The 19,159-nt window shown below is 35.8% G+C and overlaps 1 protein-coding gene across 6 annotated transcripts in view; it reads right to left on the bottom strand.

Annotated features, from left to right (window-relative positions):
- Positions 1-19,159, bottom strand: part of DGKB (diacylglycerol kinase beta) — a 682,497-nt gene that overhangs the window by 450,317 nt on the left and 213,021 nt on the right. For all 6 annotated transcript variants that reach the window (XM_087861011.1, XM_087861009.1, XM_087861012.1 and 3 more), the window contains 4 exons: positions 13,117-13,234; positions 10,887-10,975; positions 10,688-10,804; positions 944-1,042 (listed from right to left, as the gene is read on the bottom strand). In XM_087861011.1, coding sequence (XP_087717137.1) covers positions 944-1,042; positions 10,688-10,804; positions 10,887-10,975; positions 13,117-13,234 — 423 coding nt within the window. The remainder of the gene's footprint in view (positions 1-943; positions 1,043-10,687; positions 10,805-10,886; positions 10,976-13,116; positions 13,235-19,159) is intronic.

The following is a 19,159-nucleotide window of genomic DNA, read 5'->3' as shown; positions in this document are numbered from 1 at the left end:
TTCTTTTGCTCTATATTTGTAGTTTGAGAAAATGAAGAGTTTTAAATAATTTTTAAATAAAGACATTTAAAATACAACCAGTATTTTACAGATAATTACAAAATGAATCATAAGTGGGTGCAAATTGAGTAATTTGATTAATTTCTAGGTTGACCTTTAGAAAAGTATTTGTCTAACATTTCTTAGTTGTTGTATTTTTATTATATCAAGCTAAAGTTCCAGCCACTTAATTTCCATGTCGTTTTTAATATGCAAACTGCATTATGGATATAAAATAGTTTGTTTTGTAAAATAAGTGTTTTACTTTAGAAACAGTTTGGATTTCAAAATGTAATATGAATATTACCTTTGAATATCTACTTCTCTTTCTATGAAGGTTTGCTCTTCTCTGGGTTACCTCAGTTATGCATTTCCCAATTACATATTTATTTAAGTATTTTGCAGGTAGTTAAATTTATTGTTCACTAATAAAAAATAAAACACACCTAATGGCAGTGCATAACTTTCTTCAGCACATGTGCCCTCATTCTAGGTAGCCTCTGACCTAGATAGGAGACCTCAACATTGCAGATATATAATGTGCATCCCCAGCAAAATTGCCCCTAAGAATAACTTCATTATTCTGGGAAGTTAGATCTATAAAACATGTAAAATGTAGAAGTGTTCTGCCTCTACAATTTCTGGTAAGTACAGCATGACTAAGTGGTAAAGCCTGAGTCAGCTTCAGTTAGAGCACACCTTACTAAAACGTTTATTGTGCCATGAAGAAAAAAGGAAATACAGTGGCCAAAGGTGTCTATTTGGCAGTAATGAGGTATTTTAGATCTCTAGAGCACTGCCTTGATCAATGGAAAATCAGCCCGGGAAACATTTAGTGGTATAGTGTACCAGTTTGTCATAGAAACCCCAAGTTAGAGCAGAATGATGAGAAGGAAGAACTCACCAGTACTACTGGACAGATTGTTGTGGGTGGTAAAATATGGTCCTTCAAAGGTCCGCAGTCACATTCAGGTTTGAGATGAGAAGCACATTTATTATGTAGCTAGGAAGGAGAAAGAAGACGCTATCATTTGGCATGACAACAGCAAATATGGAGCAGATATTTCAACTGAGACACAGCAAATGCATTAAAAATACATCAAAAGAATGCCAAGAACAATTAAGAGGATCATAAAGGGAACGATGTTACATTTGCCCTTATATATCTACCTTAAATCCACTGTTCAGCAACCTCTGTGACCCAACCTATATATTTTCAAATTCTGAGAAATGTTTATATTCAAAATGTACTTTAGGTTTCACATCAATAAAAGCCTGATTTTTTTGACAAACACAAATTATTGTCTCTTCCTTTGCTTATCTGTTAGCATAATCTTGAAACCACTGTGCGCTGTGGATGCTTTTTTTTTTTTCTTTTGACCCTCCTGTTTTCTCAAAGTCATTCCAAAGTGCACAGCTCAGTATGGGGCATAATTGATCCCATCATTAGTTTTAACTTTGTAATTCAATATGTAAATGTAACCAGAGATTCATCTCAGTAGGAGCAGGATATAAATATAAGAAGATGATTATGATTATAAAAATTTATCTTTATATTGTATTTATCAGCCCTACATTAAGTTAGCGTATAATCACATAATGTGTTATTTACTTTTCAACATGTATGAACCTAAACTGGCATTTTTATCCATCTTGGTCACAGGTTTAAATTAAAGTGTTATAACATTGTGCATTAAATAGTGATTTTTAAAATTGAGGTGGTAGTTATTATTGGAATCATACAAATTTGCTAAAGGCATCTAGGGATTTCTCACTCTCTCACTCCATATTAATTTAATTTCAAATTATTAAAATATAAAATTTAATATGAAATGTTACTACTTTAGAACAATTATGCATGTTAATAAAGTACACGTTTTGTTCAAAACAAAAAAAGGAGCTGCATCATTTTTCAGTTTTGAACCAAAGTCACTCCATTTAAGTCATGGCTACATTAATTTTCAAAACAAGCTTACCTTAGTAAGCAGTTAATTAGCAATCAAACATAAACCCTTAAACAGTGTTGATTTACTGTTGGTGACAGAACTCCACTGAAGGGGTATTTCTGTTGTCCTTCAATCTAAAACATCTGTCAAACTAACCCCTTGCCCTGAGTTAAGGCTACTTGGGCAATGATTGCTGCACATAAGGCCACATTACATGAAATGAAAGAACCTCTCCATATTCACCCATAGTTAGCAGCTGCTTCTCAGTGACATGTAAACTCCTTCTAAACCAGTGGTTTAATCTTCTTACCAAGCACTGCTGATCTATGTCAAGAGGCAAGAGGTGTTAAAGACGTTCAAGCCGCATGTACAAAAGAACTAAATAAATGGATGTCTCATTTGGCAAATGAAAATTTGGTGGTGAAATATATTATTATTGGACTTAATCAATTTCTTTAGAATAAATCATGGCTCTGGAATTTGGGATTTGGACATAATGGACAATGGATTCCTCAAAAGGTATGCTGAAGTCCTCACTCTTGGTATCTGTGAATGTGAACTTATTTGGAAATAAGATCTCTGTAGATACATTCAGGTGCAGATGAAGTTTTACTGGATGAAGAGGAGCCCTGATCCAATGACTGGTGTTCTCATAAGAAGAGAAAAATCTGGACCTAGAGGGACAGAGATGGAGGGAAGAGGCCACATGGCAACAGAGGCAGAGATTTGGAGATGCAACCGCAAGCCAAGGAACAGCAAGGATGGCGAGCAACCAGCAGAGCCTAGGAAGAATGCAAGGACTTAGATGAACTATGACCCTGCTGACATCTTGATTTCAAATTTCTGGCCTCCAGAACTAAAAGAGAATAAACCTCTGTTGTTTGAAGCTACTCATTTTGTGGCATTTTGTTATGGCAGTCCTAGGAAACTTACATATCAATCACTATGAAAAATGAATCAAAGCCAAAGACAAACCATGAGTCTTAAGGCTCTTCTGTACCAGGGTGTCACAGCAAAAAGGCTTTTATTTTTTGATCCTTCACGACCTCTTTAAAACTGAGAATGCAGATTCCAAGAAGCCTCTAATTTGTAGAAGCGAGATCTACAATAAAAATCCTTGCGTGTAAGGAATGAGAAAGTCCTGAATTTTTTCCTCTTGACTAAAGTTTGTAAAGCCTCACATGTGACTCTGAAGGACAGAGGGGCAGGGCCCTCTGAGTGCCCGCAGTGACCACAGATATGCCATCGGAGGGCCTCAGCCTCCCCCACGCCTCCATTCCATATGTTTCCAACAATTTGCAACTGATATGGTAAAGCATAACTACCATTTCTGTGTAGTTATTTAAGGATTACCAGATGTAAAAAGAGATGGCAAACATAAAATGAACTTAATGACAGCTTTTTTTTCTTTTTTCTTTTTTTAAGACCTGTTTTCCAGCCAAAAAGAAAGAACTAATGACTCCAACAGAATCACATTTGATGAGCTCAATAGTGTATGTATTTGGAGGGTAACTCTTCATATATGGGTTTGGGGATTTCAGAGCATAAGCACCAAATAAAACCAGCAAGGGCCTTTTTAGTTGGCCTGTCTTGGTGCCTATATCCCTGACTTTTGTCCAGGTAGCTGTGAGGCAGAGTCTAGAAGAAAGTTGGTAGCCATATGATCATCAGTAAAACAGGGACACACGGTGCAAGAAAAATCTCCTCCCCCAAAGTCTATATTAACTAATAATGTGCAGTGATACCTTACATTTTCTTTTTTTTTTTAAGACTGGAATTGGACAGCTGCTAAATATATTTGGGTAGCCATCAACACCATGACATTGTATGAAGCCCAAAGTGTCAAAATGGAGGACACCATATTGGAACTGCTGGTCACTCTCATCATTTTAAAAGCTAGAAGACAAATTTGTATAGCAGGTCTGGTTTAGTCACCATATTGCTCAGAGACACACTTGAAGACAAAGTGCAAAAAGTGAAACCCAAAAAAAGTAGCTTATAAAAAATGTTCCCAGTACTATTTATCAAGATTAACAATGAACATCATTGGGGGAGCCTAGGTGGTTCAGTCAGTTGAGGGACCCATTTTTGGTTTTTGCTCAGGTCATAATCTCAGGGTCATGGGATGGAGCAGAGCCCCGCTTGGAGCCCCACCCCTTGCTTGGAGCCTGCTTCATGCTCCCTGCTCAGAGCCTGCTTCTCCCTCCCCCTCCACTCCTCCCCAACTCAAGCACTCTCTCTCCCACTCTCTCAAATAAATAAATAAATAAATAAATAAATAAATAAATAAATATTTTTTTAAAGTTAGGATCATTTTTTGCTGTGAACCCTCAACTGCTCTAAAAATAAAAAGTCTATTAAAAATGGCAAATATCAAAAAATACAAGCCATATGATAGAATTTAAGTTTCTTTCCTCCCCCCACACAAAATCTTAGGTTACTGGTAATGTTTTATTTCTTGATCAGATTCTTATTATATGAGTTGTTCATTTATGCAAAATTCATTCAGCTCCACCCTTAGGATATTTATACTCTTCTGCATGTATGCTATTTTTCAATACAATTTTAAAAAGAAAAAAAGTGAACATAATCAGCAATAAAAACAATTTGCTTAAACTTGTCACCATGACATTTTACAGACAAGCATATAAGAAAAAGACACAGCTGAGGACTTTTCAGTGTCGATAAGATGCTGAAGTCTGAAAACTGTCTTAAAGATAACCCAGATCCCAAATCAGCAAAAGTGTAAATACAAAAATCCTCATGAAGAATAGAAATAAACTAGAGCATTGATGAATCCTGCTTCTTCAATAAATGGCCAATGGAGCCCCAGAGATAAGAAATTATTATCTTCTTTTAAGTGTTCTTATTTTCGTTCATGGGTGTCTTTGCATTAAGAGTAGGGCATAGAAATTCTTAGGTCATTTTATTATATGAACAGAAATTCCCTTTTGTATTAAGGGAATCAGCCCTATATATAGGAAATTCATAAAATATGAACCAGCTTTTCCTGGAAGTGAATTAAACACTTGGAAATAATTTCAGAGTTTATGATAATTTCCAATGGCACCTAATTTATAGCCAGATCTATGTTTATTGGGTAAAGCTGTCTCAAGTTAGGAAGAAAAAGAAAACATGTGAGAGGATGTGCATGTGTGTGTAACTGTGCGCATGTGTGTGTATTTACAGGGTGGAGTTGTGAAAAGAGTCGGGGTACTACATTGAGAAGAAAGCACTGGAATCTAACAAGTCAAAGGAGTGAAAAATAGAAAACAAATTTTCATATGTATTTGTTGGAAAAGAAGACACAGAAGTCATTCTTGCAAAGAAAAACTAAGTGACCTGATTTAAAGGAATCTTGCTGGTTTATACATTCTTTTGTTTCTAACATTTTGCAAATTCAGGGTGCTGCTTTAATGCAGACATTTGCTAAAACATAAATCTTCCTATTGGGAAGGCACTGGAAACCTTTTAACACTACTACTCATAGCCTAATATTTTAATAAAGGGGTAGCCCTACATGATAGCAAAAGTAAATAATTCATAGACATAGTAGGCTTTCTTTTGTCAAGTTCAAATGAAATGTATCACCCTCCTATCCTGCTGAGTCCTACCTCACCAGGGACATTTCATTACAACCAGGAGCAAACTACAACTTGTTTTAAATAGAATGTCCAGGAAATACACTCTCAGCAGAAATGAACTCATATTCACAGTGGGATCTTAGGATCAGAGAATGAAAGCAAGAGAGGGAAGAGAGAGCCAATGAAGATGTTTAGCCTGGCTGACTGAATTATAAAACACAAGAAAACTGGTTGCATAAATGTTAGAAGATAGTTCACGGGAGTTTTCTGTTTTTATTTTTTTCTTAAGAGTTTTCTGTTTTTGTTTTTTTTTAAGTGGTTAGATTTGCAACAGGAGATAAAACTCAGTTTCCTGAGAGCTGAGCTTTATTTATATCTACAAGATGGCAAATTAGTATAATTTCAAGAAGCCACAAGTGCTGACTAAAAAGGGGGTGATAAAATGAGTTCTTACCTTTAATATTTGTCTAAACCTACTTGTATACCTGATGCAGATTTAGATATTACAGGATGATCTTTTAAAAAACAGAATTTAAGATGTGCATTTAAAATTCAATATTTAACATTAAGAAGACTAGTATATCAGTCATTAAAGTGACCTCCCCTAAGCTCCATACTCTGTCAAGCATTTTAGGTGATTAGGAAAAAATGTATATTTTTGACCAGGAGCTCGATCACACTGTAATCTAAAAGTATGCACAACCTTAATGCAGACATGAAACCTCTGGAGAGCATTTAGTCTTTCCTTTTGGTATGGAATAAAAGTATAGAAAGCATTCAAAAAGAGAAATGTTAGTGTCAAGGAAAATTTCAAGGCAGATACTGAACTTAATTTGGTTTTTCCAGTATAGTTAGAATTGAAGGTGGGTATACTCAAGGGAATAGGGTCAGCAAAATAACAGATAAGGGGGAAGCATGGCCTTCCCAAGGGACTGCCAACAGCTCTCCCCACCACAGCAGGGGCTGTGTGTAGAAAGGAATAACATATACGTCATGTGCTTAGGCTTGGGTCTGATATTTGAGGAACTGAAAACCAGGTCGGGTAGGAGGAAGTGAGGGCTGCATTTATTATCACAGAACTATTATAGGGTGCTGAAGGTGGCATATGATAACAAACTAGTATTTTCAGAAGATGATTCTGGAGGTGGTTTGCAGCCTGCATTATAGGAAAAGTACCTTCTGTTAGGGAGATAAGCCAAGAGATTCTGACTCTAATCTAGTTAAGAGGTGCTAAGAGTTTGCACTTGGGCTGTGAATGATGGCTACAGAAACTCAAATCCGAGAGAGATATTTTAAGGAGAAAATGTCAAGCCTCAGTGATAGGTTGAATATATGAGAGAAAGGTGAAAGACAAGAATAAAAGAAATTGACTTCTAACTTTATTTCCAATGACTGCAAGCATGATGATACCATGTCTGATAGAAAAGAGAGAGCTGGAATACTTGCTTTTTGTGAATATAAATAAATCAGCTTAGTCTAGGATTTAGTGAGATTCAGGACCACATGGTTCTGGATGATTTTAGAATATGCAGATGCTATTCTATTCTGACTTAGACTGGGCAACTAGATCCTTCCAGAGGTGAAAAAAAAAAGGGCATGAGTAATATTCATGGAGTGCCCTCTGTGAGTCAGGGGTTGGATTTTGTGTCCCTATGATATTTTACCCAGTTTTTACTATGATAATAATTGTCAATTACTGAGCACTTATTATGTGTGAGGTCTTGCCCTAAACACACCTACAGAGGTTTTTTTTTTTTTTTCCCCACTCATTTGTTTCTTATAACAATCCTGTAAGATAGGTATTGTTAACTCCATTTTACAAATTAGGAAACTGCCCAAAACTTCCTATATACTTGGTCCAAGATTACACAAGTACTATCTTAATTCTTGGACAGGGAACATGTTAAGAATCTGGTCAGCCTGACTTATAAGACTCAACCCATTTTCAAAAATAATACATAAAAGAAAGCAACAGCCTTAGAGAAACTTATGAAAGGAAGCCAAGTTTCACTCTCTTTGTTTCTCTTTGCAATCTATTTCCTACAGACTCCATTCAGATAGGTCTTCCTAAGCTTAGCATTGCTGGTGCCAGAGCCCATCACTTTCACAACTTCTGCTAGATATCTGCTATATTAATAGCACTTTCTGGGAAGCATGAGGACATAAGAAAGTAGATTCATTCTGTTTAAAGGCAATCAATAATAGTAGGAAAACACTGGGGTTGAGAACAGATCAACTTTATACTAAAATCTTCATGTAATGGTTCAAGAAAGTATAGATTATACTAAATATATAAATATTCTGAGGTAAATATATTTTGTTTAACCTAGTATGAAATCATTAAATTAATAAATGTGTCCTTAAAATTGCTTACAGTTAAAAATCCAAAAGGGCATAGAGAATGAACTTACTTTCGAGAGGGCTACACGTTCTTCCGGATATATGAGAACTTTTAAAAAAAAATTATGCTTGTCTTGTTTCATGAACCAAATACCCATAGGACCTCTAGAGATCATGGTTTGCAAAAAATAAGGGTGAGGCTCACCAGAAGGCTCTGAACTTTGCAGACCTTAGTAAGTCAGCAGCCATTTTTTTTTCTTTTTTTCTTTCTTTTTTTTTTTTTTTTTTTTTTACTCTGACCCCTCAGTGCTCCCTTATTTCCTAAGCAGAACCAAAGGATTTAAAGACATTTATGGTTTATATTGTGCTCTGTTACACTGACAAATAGAATCATCTTCATTTACCCATTGATCTTTACTTAAGAATAAGGTGTTAGGGGCATGTTGTCTGAATTGATTTGGGCATGAAATCCTGAGATTTTTAAAAATATAGTTTACTCAGAGGCAATACCTTCTTTCCTACAAAAGGGAGGCCCAATTTCTTTTTTTTTTTTTAAGATTTTATTTATTTATTTGAGAGACAGTGTGGGGGGGAGAAGCAGAAGGAGAGGGACAAGCAGAGTTCATACTGAGTGAGGAGCCCAATGCGGGGTTTGATCCCATGACGCTGATATCATGACCTGAGCCAAAACCAAGAGTTGGATGCTTAACTGACTGAGCCACCCAGGTGCCCCAGGAAGGCCCAATTTCTTACAAGGCTGGGACCAAGATTAAGATTAAATATAAATGTACGACTGGTAAGTGGTCGAGGTAGCGATGTAGATTTATGGAATCACAGATAAGAGGAACATTAAAAGGTAAGAAAGAAAACTAGGAAAACAAAATGGAATATAAAACAAGAAAAGAATTTCAAGATTCCTTGAATATCAATAATAGACTACTAGCAATGGTAACTTCAAGGAGAGTCATTTCCATAGAATGGAAAGGAGATTAAAAAAGGAAAGGAAGAGATCAGTCAAAGAAAATTCTAGAAGCTCACAAGCCTTTGTATTAGGAGGGGTAGCAATGCAAATTTTTAGAGTATTCAAATGAGTACACATTAAAAACAGTAATTTTTTAAGAAATAAAAAAAAGAAAAATAATAAACCTTAGACATTACATTTTAAATTTACGAAGAATGGGAAAATAACTTGAAATACAAAGGAGAAATGAATTTCGATATTCTTCAAATTCAGCTTATGTTAAAGTAGAGACAGAACTAATGAAAGATGAACTATATGGGGAAAATAAGGGAAATAGTCTTCTACAAGATCGAAACCAAAACTACATATTTTTATAGATACTCAGCAAAAAACAAAACAAAACAAAACTAATATTATATAATGTGCACAAATTTTCTAAAAAATTAAATAGTTGTGGTCTTCTTAAAACTGAGGACTCAACATGTTTAAGTAATCCATATGTGTAATTTAAATCATTGTTAGATATTTTATTATAATAACCAAACACTTCAAAAAAATAAAACTCTTTCATAATGGAGGAAATTTCAAATGTAAATGTACTTTAACTGAGTAATAGCTGAAAATGATTGAAGAAAATGTGTTCTTTTAAAAAAAGTATGCAATCGTATTTTTGAAATGCAAGTCAGAGTTTGTTTCTCTCATTATCCTGTGTGTATGCATATGTGTGTTTAAGAAAAATTATAAATGGTGTGTGGGGTCTGGGGTTGAGGGGCACTACAGAAAAATTTACTTAACTGAAACACAGCTCCCTACAGTTTTAATCCCACAAAAGCAAGAACAATTTCTCCTATAACAAGAGGGCTCATACACTAGCTGGAAAAACAAAACAAAATTAACGTGTGTGCATGTGTGGGAGGGGAAACAATCCCCTAAATATTTTTGTACTATATTATAAAAATGGCATTCTAATTAATTTTCAGAAATTAAGCACAAAACACTAGCATTAACATCTAAAAACTACATTTATTCCAGAAGTTATTTGAACCAGGCATTAATAATTACGCAAACCAGGCAGTCTTAAAAATTCCAAGAAAAAGACTAATTTACCTCTTTTTCCTCAATTGTCAATCTCATTATAATGACTAGAGTTTACATCTATAAATACTATATGTAAATACCATATGTAAAATCTTGTACCTCAAATTATGATATAAGTGAAGAAGCAAGGCAACCACATGTGAGGAAGGGCAAAGTAAGTTCTCATAAGGATCAAGAACTAAAATATGGACCCACTCGCATGGCTACCTACCCATGTGGTCAATTTGCTATGTTTTTCTTGGTCTTAGTGTCTTCACTATATAAGTAACTCTTTGGATCACATTATTCATCTGTCTACCCTTTGTAAGCCCATAGATTCTGTAATTAAAATAAATTCACAACATGCGAAATAGAAATTTCTTCCAAAATAGCATTGGGGATGGAGGGGGAGCTGAATTCTCCTCAGACTGTGTCCCGCACGCACCGCCCACCCCTAGCCATGCCTTCTCATCACCTTCCTGGTATCTCCTAGAGTTCTGTGGAACGTAGGTGGAATCTACGTAATGGTATAATCTCTAAGGTTGTCACTAGAACTAAAATTCTAGATTCTACGAGGACAAGTCTGACTTTGACCCTTCTCCCTTTGGGAGATACATGGCTTAACGCGGACTTAGTCTGAAATTCAGGATGATCATGCAGGATAAAACTCTTGGAGCATATGGGATACACAGTCTCCATTGTGAGTGAACTCGAGAGATTTGTTTTCCGATGTTACTCACTGTGATCTGACACCAAACACAATGCAGTCCTGTCAGACCCTGGTAACATTTAACCGTTTTGTGGCACTTATCACACTTGGTTGGGCAGTTACCTTCAACCCAGTAATGATGCATGACCTAGAATAGAACAAGAGCATTGTGATAAGAAGAGGCATCCACAAACGTCACCCTGAGAAAGTAAGCAGAGCCGCACACTCACATCAGTGTTCTTCTTGGACTTCACGTAAGTCTTGATGCAAGAAGGAGGCGCTCGAGCCACACAGCGCTCATGGACTGTGTACTTGCAAACTGAAAAGAAACATGTACACACATTCAGAGCTAATCCTGGTCCTGATTGCAATTTTACAGGGAAAGAATGACATTAACAGAACCTCATTTCATATCCACTGCTCCCTAATCAATCCAATCAGCTACATCAAGAAAAAGTCTTAAGTTGACTGTTTTTACCATGGAACACAAAAGGCCAATTAGTACAGGAAATATTATGCATGTGAAAAACCAAGACTCCTCTATCATGGCATAGCAGGAAATGCTTAATTAAATCAGGCCTCACTCAAATTTTTCACAATAATTCCCAGATGACAGAAATATTAAAGACAAATTGATGACTGCCAAATGGCTTGGTGTCATTTGCTAGAAGGAAGAGATCTATATTTTACAAAGTATAGGCATGAGAGCAGCTGGAGGGCATGGAAATAAAAGCCCACGAGTTTATGCTATTTTCTCTATTGATTTATCTAAACCTTAAATGGCTGATTAGTCCATTTCCAGAGAGTAGATTTCATCATACATGCCAGGCCTTCAGTATAAGTTTATCCCTCATTTGCCATCATGGTACTGTTTGTCCAAAAAGAACACCCTTTTCTAAAAAACGTATAAATATACAGAACAAAAACTAAAGAAAAAAAATGAACATGTATCCCTCTCAATAAAACAAAAACAAACCACTACATAGAATTAGAATGAAAAATACTAAATCCAATAATATTCATATAGTAAAACTGTTCCAAAATATCCACATTTTTTATTTCCTTTGGTGACACTGAGAAAGAAGCCAGACTTTTTCTTCTTTTCCACATTGGTGATAATATTGAAGACTGCAGTTGCCACACTGACCAGTTATGATTAGTGAACAAAATTCTCACTCTCTATATGACATCACTCACATTATTTGAGTTATCATTTTGTTTCACATGATCCCATCAGTAGAATCTACTGTGAAAAATCCTTTACCTTAAAAATAACAAAACTTTAAAAACAATTCACTTCCTTTGTACATAAAGAATGTTCTAGCATAACCAGCCTTTCAAATATGGCCACCAGAAACTGCCCTCTGAAGTGACATATTGTAATTTCATATAACTTTATTAATATCACTTAAATGTGGGTAATTAATATCATTAAAACATGGTTTTTAATGTCAAAGAATACATCTGAGAGGAAGTCAATTCTCAGATATATTACCAAAGAAGCTGTTACCTAAAAATAATATCAGAAAACCATATACTTTATGGACTCCAAGTTAAGAAATTAGATTTAACATAAATGCACAAAAATGGGCTGTGTTTAATGAGCTTGACAGTTTCAGTAACTCCATACATAGCAGAAAAGGAAATGGATGGACAAATTGCTGGATGAAGAGAATGTCATACTTCACTGAGGAGGACACAATATCCCCTGTTTTAACAGGGGCATCAGAGAATGTAACAATTATCGGGCATAAATATTGTTTATTTAAAAATTTTAAGGTGACTTTTATAAATTAATTGTTACATATCCCACCAGAAAATTCTAGTGGGCAGTACTCACTCAACAGAATACAATGAAAAGTGCAAAGATAAGTGTACTGAAGTGGAAATAATGGCCACAACTCATGAGAAGGCAATACTTTGGGTTCCAATATCCATTAACCATTTAGGAAGGTTTTCCTCATGAAAGCATTAAAAATCATGTGCCTGAGGTGTAAGACTGGTTTGTATTCTTAATTTTAATGCAAATTAATAATCAATTAATTCAATTGTCTCTTAAAAGGCCTGAAAGAATTGGCTCATTATAGGAAGACAATGTGAATAAAGTGGCTAACTTGAAAATTAAAGGACAAATATGAGTAAGACACAAATGTGAGAAACTGGTGGGTATTTTCATAATTATCCCAGGAAAAATGGGAACCATACATAAGTCAAACCACAATGGAAAGAAAATGGCTGATGAATTGGAATATGTCCTTAGCTCTTTTCCAAGGGGAGAGTTTCCTAAAACTGAAGAAAGTTAAAGCTAGAGTGACCTAAACGTTTAGGAACATACTGCCGGGAAACATAAATCCTAGGTACAGGAAGGGTCAGAATGATTTCTTAGGTCTCCATCTACAAATAGGATTGTTCCATGAAATCAACGTTTCCTCACTGGAGGTGATGACATATAGGACTCACAGGAACAGCAGAGGCCCTGCTTCCCCACACCAATCAGCATGTTCAGGCAAAGATTGCAGTAGGCAGGTTTGTTAAAGTGCTTGAGTCGCCACACATGCTGTCCATCATCCTTCACGTTCTGCGCAGGACGTAAGAGAAACAGATTTCACTTAATGAAATAAACAGTGGAATATGCAAGTGCCAATAAAACTCAGAGCTGGACTGAGGCATTTGAAGACAATCTGTTATTTCATCCCTGACTTTCTCCAAGATCGCCAAAGAGTCTAGAAAAACACATGTGCTCTAGTGGAATGAGATCCTGCTAACAAATCTCGGATACTATAGCAACGCACACATTCTTGTCTAATGTCAACAGTCCAACAGCATGTCCCAAACCATCATAATGACCTGCCAAACTGAGCACTCCCTAAGATCGAGGACATGTCTGCCTCGCCTTTGAATATTTTATCCTTAGCACAATTCCAGAAAGAAATAAATGAATAAAGAAAGAGAAAACACTCTTCAGTGGAAGAGCCTGACAAATAAAAGCTTGGAAAGAATGTTAACCCTTGCTTAGTAGTAGGAACGTGCAAATTTCATGATGGTGGGGTTTTAGAGGAGGCAGAGGGATGGGACAGAATGGGATGGGAAAGAACAATACTTAAAGGTAAGTTATTGGTGATATTTTAAGACTTCAGCTGGGGATTACTTATACCTTATAATTTAATATATTTTTGTATGTCACAATTAGCAAATTTTAAAAGGTAAACTTTTTTAAGGACCTAATTATATTACCATACTGGTTGCTCCTCTTTTGTAAAATATGAGGGATTTTAATCTCATAGAAAGATGCTAAAATATTAAAACTGTATTACTGTACTTAAAACAATTACTGTAGTTATTTGTTGCAATAAAACCTTAGGTTTAAATTAATTCACATTTTAGCATAACAACTATAATTAGGATTTATTTTTCTAAGTAAAACTATATAGTATCATAATAGCTACTTCTCTAAGAGGTATTTAATTACATCTCTATTGTTCAGAGTGAAGTAAAATGAAATAATATGGAGCTCATGAGTCTCCTGAATTCCTTACAACAAGGTCAAGATACTACATGAAGTTATTATGTATCATTACTTTTGTTACTATCATTTTCTGCATTCACATGTAGCCCCTGTACACCATTCACCAACTTGTATCAAACTCAAGATTCATTTTAGACATCACTTATTCTATAGAAACCATTATAGGACATGATTTTTCATGTTAGCCTAGTTGTCATATTTTTTAGTACTTTCACCTAATAAAACTTTTTTTTTTAAAGATTTTATTTATTTATTCGACAGAGAGAGAGACAACCAGCGAGAGAGTGAACACAAGCAGGGGGAGTGGGAGAAGAAGAAGCAGGCTCCCAGCAGAGAAGCCTGATGTGGGGCTCGATCCCAGAATGCCGGGATCACGCCCTGAGCCAAAGGCAGACACTTAACGACTGCGTCACCTAGGCGCCCCTCACCTAATAAAACTTTTTGATCACCTACTATGTGCTGGGACACTAACACAATTTCTGTATTAGTGGGACAGAATACATATGTCCAGATCATTTCATTTCTCTTGATACTAACACATTAATAATAATGCATCCTGACCACTTTTTCCTATTTCTAGTCAAAAGATAAACCACCAAATGTGAAATACTTGATTAAATCCATAGTAACTCATTCTCACATTAGAACCAGAAATGTCAAATTTGCATCATAATATGAAACATTAATGAAAACGCTTCCTGGGAGATAATTCTCCATGGGTGTCTTGAATTTCTGCACATTTTGTAAGCAGAAGAACCGTCCTTTCTTCCAGGCTATCTTTTCAAAGATATCTGAAAAACAAGCAGCCTTGGACAATGGAGATGTATCTCCCTCCAGAGGAGAGGCAGGTTTACTTACTGTCCAGTATAATAAAAATAATCTCTCCCTTTGAGGAAAAAGTTAAGCAGGTTTGTTTACTGCACATGATAACAGATTCAGTTTCCCCAAGCCAAGGGTTCCAAGCTCTGATGCTGTGCACAGTGATTCCTTGGGCCCCACTCCGCCACCCCTGTGAGACTCTATAGACCAGGAGAACTGGCTCAGATATGCAGCTCCTATTGCTTGCTTTGCTGTAAATAAAGAAGTCCTTTGTTTCTGACCCGGGTGTCTCATGTCCTCTGCCCCTATTCAGGAAATGTTAGCAAGCTAACTTGCTAACTTACAAGTAGGGTAACTCTCAAACCCTTCACAGTTCTTGACAATGCTCAGATTCAGGGTTTTTCTTTTCTTTCTTTCTTTCTTTCTTTCTTTCTTTCTTTCTTTCTTTCTGAGAAAGGACTAACAAGCTCATGACTAACAAAAGCAGTCATGTAGACAGTGTCATGGAGAGGACATCAGAAGACACTCGTGTTTCAGTTTTCTTCCACAACTTAAGAAATGGGTTTTATAGTAATTTCTGAATCAAGCGGTGGTTCGTTTGAATCACAAGATTTCTAGTAAGGTTATCATATGAATGGAACGTTTTAGATATTTGTTTGGCATTGCTGTATTTTTCAAACTGTCAATATTTTAAAATTTCTATTCCTTCAAATAAGAATAAAACATCTTGAGTGAAAAGTTTAAGTAATGGGGTTGTTAATTTAATGTACAGATACAGACAGATAAATAGATAAGTATAATATAGAGATATAGATATAGATAGATAAAGTTAGCTTAAACTAAGATTTTTAAATGAAAAGAGGAAAGGGAAAAAATCTAATTTTCATATGTATTACTGTTCTCATAATCCTTGTCATTTTATTTTTAAATGAGTGTCCATTACATGTGAATAAGCCTCATCCTGTTGAAGAGCACATATGGACTAAGTTAGCTGGCATTTTCCTTATCAAAAAATAAACAAGTCTGAACGTGGGTGTTCTGTCAATCAGAACACTTAGCCATGTTACAGGCTGCAACTGATGTACAAATCCATTACCCAGACATAAAATACTTTACCAAAAAACAAATTAAATAGCTTTATAGCTCTTAACCGGATACATTGCCAAAATATGCAAAAGATGAAATATGTATGTGACTTCAAGAGAAGAAATTGAAACCAGGAGCCAACTATTTCTCAGCAGTGCAAATTATACTCCAGCGCTCTGTATTTTCATGTCTTGTCTTGTTTGTCTTATTTAGATGGTAAACTTCGTGGGAGATGGGGAGAATCTGTCCTTACTATATTCTATCAGCCAGTAAACCATATTCCTATTAGTACTTCTATCGCAAATAAATATTTATTGTCATAGAAAGGAATTCATTTTTTTAAACAAGAAATGAAGAAATCCAGAAGGTTCGATTCCTGGCCTACTATGAAAATGTGGATAAGACATTTCACATTTCTTCTTATTTTCCTCTCTAATAGAATGAAAGCACCCACTTTCCTCTCCCAGGCCGTGGTGTGAAGTTTCATTATACAATACCTGTGAAGTCAATTTAGCTCCTCAGAAGACTGGTGTTATATAAACAGCAAATATTATTACCATCGTTGGGTTGAGTTGTGTAACATCTCAATGTTTCATCCAAAAGACTTGAGAAGGATGTTTGTAGGTTTACTATACTTTGTTTCATAAAAATTTTGTTCTCACTTTTCATTACCAGACATCACTCTTCAGAGAAATTTATTCCTGATATTTATAAAACACTATGTTTTAAAATTGAAGCAGTTCGGTGCTGTGAACCAATTACAACAGAGAAATACTTCATTAAGTGTAAACAAGTTTACACAGAGGAGATCCAGTTTCTTCCTCCCCTCTTATGACCCTATAGTCAAAAGGAGGTTTCAAAGGCAAGAATGCCTTATGGAACTTTTTGAAACCTACTTCATTATTCTAGTGATTTCTAAAGTTTTAGTTTTTCCCTAAATGCCTCCAAGATCACACATTGTGTTCAAGTGAATTAGGGCTATTATAAATAATATCATTTTTTTCAAAAGACCTCAATGAGAAATTTTACTAATGTCACAGCGAAAATGCTCCTAACCCCCCTACTTGGCCACATCCCTGTTTCAACTGACTTCGCTTATAACACATTTAAGAGCTAATGTTACAAATTAATTCCAACTCATTAAATAACAAGGACCATTAAATTACCTTACTTTTCTGCTCAAGGTCTCCAAAAAATAATAACAATATGAAAGAAACTGCTCTTTTAGACAGAAAGATGAGCTATGTCAGGTCTGGACAAAGAGAATGCAGAAAGACATTTCAGAATTCTGAGTGGAGTTGCGATCAACTGCTTATCTCCAGACCCCATTTTCTGAAGTCAGGCTCAGGCCCTGCCATTCCTGGGTTCAAATGCAAACTCACCAGCCCATCATATCACATAGTCATTTTCCTTGAATGACCCAATCTGGAATCTCAAGAATTGTTGCATTTATCCAGCTTCATAATTCCTTTCTGGATTGAGCAATGTATAAACAGCAAAACAACATCTCAACCAAATTAAATTTTAAAAAATAGAGTGTGAAGCATTAGTTTTCCAAATATAGCCGAGTCTATTAAGAATGCATCATCGTCAGCTCTCCATTATATTCAGAAATTTCATCAGGAAATAGATTCCATCAGAAATCAGGAGGCACACCAAACAGCTACTTTTACTTTGCTGAGTCAGTTGAAAAAAAAAAAAAATGTCCTAAAACATTTTGATCAACAGCAAAGTTTAAATCACATATAGTGTAAAGTCCAGGATTCTGAGGACACATACAGAGAAATCAAAACACATATCCATTCAAAAACCATATGTGTCGGATGTGGGCACTACAATCCAAGACCAAGAAGGCAAGGTATTCTTATAGTAAGCCAGGCTCCTACTTAAATGTGTACGTCTGTTTTTATGATGTTATGAATTCAGGAATTTTCCTTGAAAAATCTAATAATGATCCAAGATTACAGATACTAGGAATTGGAGAATTATTAATTCTCTTGTTCACCGAAGAAAAGGAACGTCCCAACTGAAAAGAGTATTAGAAAAGGAAAAGTATGGCCTTGCGTAGCTCTTTTATGTGTCCAGAGAGGATGACCCGCTAGCACAAAATGACTTCGCTGGTTAATAACAGAGCCAAAGTAAAGATCAACTTGATGAACTTCACTGCTGCTGCGCTACCTCTTCATTAGTCCACACATCTTGCTGACATTGTCTCAAGTGAGTTAAAGGGTATTACATTCCTTTCTCCTCAATGACTAAAAATACATTAAAACTCTTGGTTTGTAATATGACAGATTAGTGACAGAGTAAATCAGGGGTCAGAAAACTACGGCCCTTGGGTCAAATCTGGTTGGCAACATATTTTTTTTTCCTTAAATATTTAATTTATTTATTTGAGAGAGAGAGACAGAGATAGTGACAGAGAGCATGAATGGGGAGGAGAGGGAGAAGCAGGCTCCCTGCTGAGCAGGGATTCCAGATGTGAGGCTCAATCCGCAGACCCCAGGATCATGATCTGAGCCGAAGGAAGACGCTTAACCAACTGAGCCACCCAGGCACCCCTGGCAACCTATTTTTGTAAATAAAATTTTGTTGGACCATAGCGTCGCTCTTTCCTTTACCTGGTGTCTGTGATTGCTTTCGTGCCGGCTGCCGTGGAGGAATTGAGCATTTGCAACAGAGACCTTATAGTCCACAAAGCCTAAATTATTTACTATCTGTTTCTCTACAAAGTTTGCTAATCGCTAGAGCAGAGTTTATTGCTAGATGCAATTATTTTCAAATAAAATATTTTCATTCAAAATTGAATTTAAAAAAATGCTTCAGTGAGATGAACGCCAAAGGAAGAGTAAGTCTCCTGTATAAATGACTATGGCTCAGGTGTAGTCAAAATCCCAAGTGCCACCCAAACTCTCAGTTTTCCTTCAGACGTAAGAGACCGTACCATTTCAGGCTGGGTATGCTCAGTTTGATGGACTTCTTATAGAGAAAGGAAATGGCTTGTTCTTTCTAGCATTTGATAGAGAATGAGGTTCTGATGAACTACATTTCTGATTTTGGTTCCCAAACAGA

Source organism: Ursus americanus, chromosome 3 (genome assembly GCF_024610735.1).
Source record: "Ursus americanus isolate L20-20 chromosome 3, mUrsAme1.1.p, whole genome shotgun sequence".
NCBI lineage: Eukaryota > Metazoa > Chordata > Mammalia > Carnivora > Ursidae > Ursus > Ursus americanus.
The sequence above is the reverse complement of the archived record's forward strand: the minus strand, read 5'-3'. Positions and strand labels throughout refer to the sequence as shown.